Source organism: Cyprinodon variegatus, unplaced genomic scaffold (assembly GCF_000732505.1).
Source record: "Cyprinodon variegatus isolate N-32 unplaced genomic scaffold, C_variegatus-1.0 Scaffold1222, whole genome shotgun sequence".
Taxonomy (NCBI): domain Eukaryota; kingdom Metazoa; phylum Chordata; class Actinopteri; order Cyprinodontiformes; family Cyprinodontidae; genus Cyprinodon; species Cyprinodon variegatus.
In genome coordinates, this window is record NW_015151675.1 from 104578 (window position 1) to 113737 (window position 9160).

The 9160-nt window shown below is 38.9% G+C and overlaps 1 protein-coding gene across 1 annotated transcript in view; it reads right to left on the minus strand.

The window, feature by feature from the left end:
• Positions 1-9160, minus strand: part of slc4a5 (solute carrier family 4 (sodium bicarbonate cotransporter), member 5) — a 52477-nt gene that overhangs the window by 27871 nt on the left and 15446 nt on the right. Inside the window, exons 7-12 of the mRNA XM_015401456.1 lie at positions 3547-3704; positions 3376-3463; positions 3141-3295; positions 2752-2877; positions 780-954; positions 569-702 (exon numbers count right to left, since the gene is read on the minus strand). Of these exons, the coding sequence (XP_015256942.1) occupies positions 569-702; positions 780-954; positions 2752-2877; positions 3141-3295; positions 3376-3463; positions 3547-3704 (836 nt within the window). The remainder of the gene's footprint in view (positions 1-568; positions 703-779; positions 955-2751; positions 2878-3140; positions 3296-3375; positions 3464-3546; positions 3705-9160) is intronic.

The following is a 9160-nucleotide window of genomic DNA, read 5'->3' on the forward strand; positions in this document are numbered from 1 at the left end:
ACTATGTAGGAGCAGTGATAGCCATGCTAACTATGTAGGGACAGTAATAGCCATGCCAGTCCAGGGACTGACTGCAGTTCTACTTTAAGGTGCCTCGGTCAAGGTCAATGACCGGCGTACCTGACATGTAATAACCTGACATATAATATGCCATGCATATTGCTTTCGGTTAATAGACTATATTAATTAGGCTTTGTATGCTTCCAACAAAAAAAAACATTCCCCTTTTTTTTTTTCTTCTTTTTTTTAAACTAGACTACTGATCGTAATGGTAGATTATTTTTAAATGATGATTCCATCAAGTTAAATGGTCCCTCTTTCAACAACACATTTAGGTTAACACAGCTTAATCCCACTCTTTACTCTTCTCTTTGCTTTATTTGATATAATAGAGAAGTTTATTTGCTTAACTGAGAGATTTTAAACTTACTGGAAGAATTTTGGTTTTCTTAATTAAGAAAACCCCATGTAGCACCCACAGAATTGCTTTCATTTTTAATACAGTCCTAAGATAACATTCTGATTAACTGAGTTAAGCAAAAGGAATATCATTTGGCTCCTGGCTCACTTGCTGAACTCGTAAAGCAGTTTTTCAAAGATGAGGATGGGTCCAGTTGAACTGAGAATGATGAGAGGCTGTCCACCAAACAAACAGAAGACGGTCCCTGCTAAAGCAGTACCAAGAAAACTCTCCATCACTCCCTGAGAGAAGAAGACTTGATTAGTGAAATGCAGTTAGTTTCAACATTGATTAGATCTTATTGCGTATTCATTAGGACCTGGTAATTATCCGTTGCATCTCCCAGCAGTCCACCAAAAGTAATTGCGTTGGTGATGCAGCCCAGGTAAATGAAGAGCACTGCAGAGATGGATTGGATATGGAAGCCATCGTAGATATCGCTGCAGTAAAATGGGATCTTTCTTTTGATGTCCAGCCACAGTCCACCACAAAATCTGTTAACAACACACAGGATAAAGTTAAGAAAAAACAAAACAATTAACATTAGTGTAGTATGGAACAGTTTACCTATTGTGAAGCTCTATTGCTTTTTTTATTTTAGTTCAGGGTGAACCAGAACAGAAACAAGCTGCTACATCTGCATTGTTTTTAAAGGTTTTAGGGTTTTACCTCTGCCAAGGAGGTTATGTTTTTAGGAGTTTATATTTGTGTGCTTATCAAGATGTTTGTGTTCAGGATAACTTGAAAATGTATTATAGATTTTAATGATATTTTTACTAGACGAGTGCGTCGTGCCCTGGCACAATCCATAAAATTTTTGTCATGATCCAGATTATAATCCAGATAAAGAATTTTCTTTTTCTAAGAGAGATATGTCCGTTGCATTTTACTAACCTGTCTGTGTAGTATCTTGGGTCCCATTTCCTGTACATTACACATTCCTTCTAGCTGTTACTTACTTATTCATACCTGACTCTCTCAGTTACTCCCCACCAGAATGTCTCTTCCTAGCCTGAGACTCAATTCAGTATCAGTGTGCACTCGCCTTGCCCTCTCTATGTGGACAGCCTGCATTTCTGGGTCACTGTGCTCAATTAGTCCTCCCTGAATTCCCTGAATTTACTTCTGATTCTGGTCACATCTGGACTGTTTCTGCCTGCCACAAGCTTGTTCTACCAGCATCCAATCTTCTACGTTAGCCTCTAGCCAGTTAGCCATAATCCAGTCTGCTCAAAACCTAACTTATCTTGTCTGCAGTCAGTCAGTTCAGCCTGCTACCAGTGGGGTCTGTCTTCATCTGCACTGATTTGAATTAAAATAGAGGGTTAATCTGCTCATCCACACCAAACTTAATAATGATGCCATATCCAGACATAAAAAAGGTAGAAAATAGTTGTATTCTACCAACAAAACTATTAAACCCAGGAGAAAATAACAGCTTTTCAAACAAATCAGCGAATGCTCTGGCTATCTCGATATCCTCCTTACAATCTTCCTTAAGAAAAAATCTGTCTTTCGTGACACCTGACCTGATCCAAACAGTAAACACATCCCTCTCATCAGGTGCTTTCCTCTAGACTCTAAAAACAGAAGTTATCATGTCTAAAAAAGTAAAATCTGGATAGATCCCTTTTGCAAAATTACAGTTCAATCTCAAACATTCCATTCATCAGCACAATTATTGAAAAAGATTTTTTTAAAGTTGAATAGCTTTTTATAATGACAAACCACTTTAATATATTCTGTCCTGCTTCCATGCTCTCCATAGCACTGGGACTGCCCTCGTCAAAGTGTTCATTAATATCCACATACATAGGGAAAACAACCACGGTGATGTTCTGTTGGACTTCAGCACAGCATTTGGCAATGTTGACAATTATATGCTATCGAAGCGACTGTAGAACTGGGTCAGACCTCAAACACTCGGCTGGTTCAAATTCTACGGAACGAACAGGAACTTTGTTTCAATAGCTGACTTTTTTCAGAGTAGACAGGGTTTACATTTGGAGTACCCCAATGTTTAATCCTGGGGACCCTTGAATTTAATATGTACACGTTCCCACAATCCCAAATTATAAAAAGTGATAAGATTAGTTATCATAACTATGGACCTTTTTGGTTTCCTGTTATGTTCATAGTTTTTTCAAAACTATATGTAAAGAATATTCTAGAAACATTTTTGAAATACTTTAACTGAAAGTATTATGAACGTATTCAGTTTCTGTAGTTTTGGTCAATAAATGCAAACATTCAAGATAGAGCATGCCACTCTTCTTTTTTATTTTTAATACCTTCCAGTGAATTTGAGCTCCTCTCCCAATTCATGCTGAACAGGAAGCTCATCATCCTCTCCACCAGCGGCTCCACCAGCCGAGCCATTCATCTGACCAAGTTCATTTAGGTTGAGTACCGACTTCCTGAAATAAATATTTTATTATTTCATTATACAAAAAGTGTTCTTTGCTAGTTGCAGTGATGGAACAACATTCAATCTATAAACCAAAAAGTGAATGTACAGAGACTATAGGTCATAAACTCATCATTAACTACTTCATACAACAGCTTATCCTAAATATCAACTGCATCTAAATTGTACCAATCAAACTCAATGGTAAAAGCAGAATTGATCATTTTGTGAACATGATACCATTGGTTCACATTGTAATCTTCCAGGACTTGCCTCATTTCTGCTGATGGGACCTTCTTTGGAGGTTCAATGCGTATTTTGGGGTCCCATTCTCCTGGTGGAAGGACAATCACTTCATCCAGGAACTCATCAACTCCTGCGATTAGGTCATCACGATCCCGTGCTTTGTAGGCAACATCACTGAACAGCTGATCAAAACAAAGACCACGGTCAAACCAATACATTAAATTGGATTATTTGCATAAAGTACTGAGGTTTAGCTTCTTACATCATCCACCATTAGAGTTGCGATGGCTCTGCCGATTTCATTGTAGGACTTAGTTTTACCTTGAGGACCCAGCAGGATAAAGAGGAACCTGAAGGAACCGGAGTAAATTTTTAGTTTCTCATGAACTCCAAAACATTTTCTACTTTATTGTGAAAACAGTAATATACGCACCGGGTAGGTACAGGGACCTCAGTAAGGCCTCCCAGTGTGGTGGCTTGAGCCAGACGTACAAAAGATACAAACGGCTTGTCCAGGAAGTCCACTTCACCGATTAAGACATTGGAAGCCTCAGCGTCACGAGGAATCTTCTTCATGAACTTATTCTTTAGCTGTAAGAAGGGAGAAAAGAGCATAAGAGAGTGACCATCCAGTATTATCTTCCTGAAGAAAGTTTAGCTGTCACCACAAAGGTGTTTCTGACACTTGGGAAGAGGGCGTTTTTGTTATTACTGTAACAACGCTAAGCATTTTAATGACCACTGGTGCTCTGCTAGCTTCCTGGTTTTTCTTCCTTTTTCTGCCAATCATATGTGGTGTTCAAACTGGAGGCTTTTTTGAAGGGGATTTAATCTAAAGGTAACCCATATTAACCCTTTATAGGGCAAGTTCATATTTTTGATCACTTGAATAAGTCTAGAAGTACAAGATCTATATCCAGCCATTCAGCAAAGATACTGCTATATGGCTGTACATCTTATTTTGGCATTCGACAAATTAGATAAGCCCTTGAATGATATATTACCTACTGTAAAATAAGTCAAGAAAAAAAGGTAAAAAGCTAACTGAAAAGTTAAAAAGTTAATAAGTCTAATTAAAAATTATATTCAGGTTTATAAACTAACAAATGTAAGTGCCAGTATCAGCATTAATGCCTCTAAGGTTATGTTGTACCAAAAAAAAAAAACTTTAACTCTTAGAGTGTTTTTTCTGAATTTCTAATAGTAGCACTTTTGTTATTTTTCTTAATATATTCGGGCAAGTTGGCGTTTCTTGTGATTACATTGACATTTATTCTTGCCATCAAAATATCCATTTTTTTTAATGTTACAAAGGTAATAAGGTCATGTCCTGCATTCCAACAACACCATTGGCTTGAAATGTGGATTATTTCACTGATTGCCCTATAAAAGGTTAAGGTAAAACATTCATAGTAACATTATATTCCTATACCAAAAACACCAAAATCCAGTTACCGTAGTAACAACAAAATGGCTACAGTATAAACAGTTGTGCTTGAAAGTTTAAATAGTCTCATCAAAGAAATAAATTCACACTAGAAATCCAAATAATACAAAATTGAAAAGGGTAATAATAAGTACAATTTTATTACATGATGATTTAAAAATATTAATTTTGAATTTAAATTTTAAAAAAAGTGAACTGAATTTCCTGAACATTAAAGAAAAAATGTGATATCAGTGATTACCTCAAACTGTTGCTCAACAGAATTTTCCTATAGGATAGGATTTTCCTCTGTCTTTAATGAAAGGGTAAGTAAACTTTCAAAGTGTTCATCCTGACGGTGTTTTTAAGCATAAATAGAACCCAAGCACTGGGCACAGTGAGTCGACATAAACAGACCTGGCGCCATCTACTGGCAGTAATGCTGAATCCCAGAAATCCACATGGTGGCAACTGACACAGCTATTAAATATTTGATAGAAATGTCATCACATGTCAAAAGGTCATCCTGCTGGGCCGGACCAGGCATTACCAGGCAGGTGGGGGGAAGCACAGGGCCACCGGTGTCCAGGCTACCATCACTGCAAGGCTGTAACTTTGTGATGAAAGTTGGTGGGGACACTCGGTTGGGGGCTCATGGACCTACAGTTACACTTTCATTAGGCTAATTTTCCAAAAATGAGCTCAAACATATAGTTGTTGAATGCTTTACTATTTTTGACAACAACAAACTGATATTTATATTTACAGATGTTAAAGAGATGCCTTTTAGTGCATTACTAATATAGGGCCTCAAAACATCAATGCATGAAGAAAATAATTAATAAGAACCGATGCCAATGCTAAAATTAATATATCATGCATCCCTAGAAGTACAATTTCAATTCCATTCAGAAAATATTGGATATGCTGCATTTTAAATATAGCATAGCATATTTTCTTCTTGTAAACTTTGTGGTAAACTTGGAGATATATTTTATTGCATGTTGCATATCCCAGTAAATCTGGTTGAGCTTTAAATCTTCAGCTTCTCTCTGTGCTCCGTTTAAAAAGATTTATGAAACTATTTACTCATATAATGATGCCAGAAACACAAATTCTAGATATGAAGAAACTCTGCAGTCTGATTCTGTCGGCACAATAAAAAACATGTTAATTTAGTAAAGAAGTAAAGAAGAACAAACTATGTTTTTTCAAGCTACTTGCATTATAATACTAACTTGGATAAACTTACAATCTGTTACTATTTTTAGCTGAAAAAGCTCCATTTCTTATTTATTTAAAAATGTTATGTATAACATGGATGCATTTTATTTCAGTGTTAAATGCTGTTTAAAGTAATGGATAAAAACGTCTCCAGACCTTTACTGGTTGATGATGTTATTTTTTCAGACCCCACAGATTTTTAAATGGCTATTCCTTCAATTGAAGAGTCACATACCTCTTAGACTTTCTCTGCTCTGTTTCTGAACAAGCGCAAATCATAAAATAAACAAATAAATTATAATAATTATGTCTTGCAGTTTTATTTTCATGAAGTTCTGCCTTTCAGCCAAGAAGCACGTGGCAGTGGAGCAGTGGGCGCTTAAACTAAAATCTCCTCATAATCTGTTAATACTGCTTTCGGAGTCAGTACACCAGCTGGTCCTCTTTTACTCCTTGTCTTTGCATCTTGCTCCTGGTCACAAATTACAAGATGGAGGCAGGAAGGGAGGGAGGCGGTATTTGTCAACATGTCCCCTACCTGATCCCATGACTTTGAAAACTAGAAAGAACAAAAGAAATTAAGAGCTGCAAAGCCAGCTTCTGGGAATAAATACTTATTTTTGACTCAGTGGGTCACATGTGCATGCTTCGTTGTAGTTTGCTTTGAAGTTTTTGGCTTTAATATTTCTCAATGCAACACGCAAACATCACCTGATTTCAGCAGCTTATATAATGGGTCATTCTCTGGGAAAGCTGGGTTTTGATTTAGCTAACTATGAAAATACAATTGGAGTTGCTACTCATATAATAGACTCAAAAGTTAAAATCTTACACTATTGCTACCAACCATCAGAAGAATGATTAGACTGAAAAGATCCTCGTAAGAAAAGGGCTTCCCACATGTTGGGTATTGTAGATATTCCTAAAGATATCTATTATTAGTTGTAACTATAGACTTTATTTGAGACATTTTGATAAAAATGCAAAACAGTGAAATAGGATTTTTAATTATTAATGTATTTGACACGGACAGTGTACATTAAAAAGCATTCCTGTAGATGCACCAGAATTAGCCAAAAGGCTATTTTTCATCTGTTGTCCCTGGACAGATCTTAAAACTGTTTAAAAAAACACAACAGTAAGCATTTTACATTGAAAAATGCAAATATAAAAAGAAATAAAAACTGCGGACAGCTGTTGGTGCGCTCTGTTTTGTTTTACAATTACAATCCGACCACGTCATGGTTCACCTGATTCCTGCTAACAAGCAGAAAACTAAAGCTCTGCAAAGCCGTAGTGAAGACATCAAACAAGTGGAAAAGTGAGGGGGCGGAGGATCTTCAGGCGTGTCTGGATTCTAGTAACTGGGATATATTCAGGGCTACTACCAACAGTCTAGATCAGTACACAGCGGCTGTGACATCATACGTCAGCTTCTGTGAGGACTACTGTGTTCCATCACGTACCAGGGTGAGTTACAATAACGAAAAACCCTGGTTCACCGCCAAACTCAGAAGGTTAAGGTTGGATAAGGAAGAGTGGGCAAAAATACAGATTCAAAGACGCAAAATTTCTTGTGAAAGTGGCTAAACTAGTGTACTCTGAAAAGCTGACAACGAGAAGCTGCAGTTTTCAGCCAACGACTCTGCTTCTGTCTGGAAAGGGCTTAAAGAAATCACAAATTACAAGCTGAAACCTCCCAACTCCATGAACGACCAACGCTTAGCCAACGACCAGAATGACTTCTACTGTCATTCCAAAAAAGGAAAGAAAAAGAAAAAACAATCCACTGGACTTTCTTTCTAAGTTTGAAAATGTTTCACTTCCCATCCAGGAAGCTTTTTGAATTCAAAATGTCATAAATAGTGTCGAGTTCGAGGCTTTATAAAGTGGACCAAAAAACTGAACAGGTGAGGTGTTCTGTTCCCCTGCATGGAGATGTGGGTTGCGATGATAGCGAAAGGAGTCAACTCTATCGCTGTATTGTAGGTGTCTGAAAGCTGAAACCTGAGTGCGACCCCTCTGTTTAAGAAGGTTTTTCTTTCTTAACTTAGATGGCTTCCTTCAACTACCTGTCAAACTACATTATGGTCCTCAAAAGAATGTCCTTTGTCCATGAGGTGTAGATGTGCCGCCGAGTCTTGTCTGGCGGTCTATCGTTTTGACAGACCAAGGTACAGTCTTGCCCCTCATGACACCTCCCCCACCTCGGACTCAGACATCTCTCACAATACCCACCTTGAAGACCTGTCGCTCTGACCTCTGTGGTTATGAAGTCCTTTGAGCACCTTGTGCTTTCAAACCTGAAAGAGATCACTGACCCCCTCCCTGACCCCCTCCAGATTGCCTACAGGGTCAACAGATCTGCAGACAATGCTGCCAACTTGGCCCCCCACTACATCCTCGATTACCTGGATTCCGCAGGTACCTACGCCAGACTCCTGTTTGTGGATTTCTTGCCTTCAACACAATCATCCAAGCACTGCTTTAGGAGAAGCTCTCCCAGCTGAGTGTGCCTGACTAAACCTGTAGATGGATTACAAACTTCTGTCTGACAAGGGGCAGCATCTGGAAAAACGTGTCTCAGACTAACAGGTCATTAACACTGGTTCCCCCCAGGGCTGTGCTACCCCTGTTCACCAACAGCTTCACCTCCAGTCATCAGTCTGTCAAGCTTTTGAAGTTCGCAGACGACACTGCTCTCATTGGACCTTTCTCCCTGGTGCAGGGTGAACAACCTATAGCTCAATGCTCCAAAAACAGTGGAGATGTTTGTGGGCTTCAGGAAGAACTCAGCCCCAGCTATCCCTATCACCCTCTGTTACTCCACAATTGACACCGTGGAGTCTTTTCGCTTCCTGGGGACTATCATCTCGGAGGACCTAAAGTGGGAGCTGAACATCGACTTCCTCACCAAGAAATCCCAGCAGAGGATGTATTTCATGTGGCAGCTTAAAAAATTCCACCTCCCAAGGACAGTGATTGTGCAGTTCTACTCCTCCATCATTGAGTCCATCCTCACCTCCTGCATCATCGTCATGTACGCTGATGAGACAACCAAGGACAAGGGCAGACTGCAGCGTGTCATCCGGTCTACAGAGAAGGTGATTGGCTGTAATAGTTCATCTCTCCAGGATCTGTAATCCTCCAGGACTAGGAGGCCCCGTCCACACGAAGTCAAACCCTGACCTAAACGCACACATTTTTCACCAAACCAGCCTCTCATTCATACGAAGCCGGCGTTTCGGGGGTCTGTAAACGATCTTTTTTTTATTCAGCCTTCAGAGTGGGAAGATTCAGAAACGCCGTTTTCGCGTTTCCATCTTTAAGGTCTGACCGCATTTTTTTTCTTACACGCATGTGTCATAGCGTCGCCTCTAAACACGCATGCGCGACA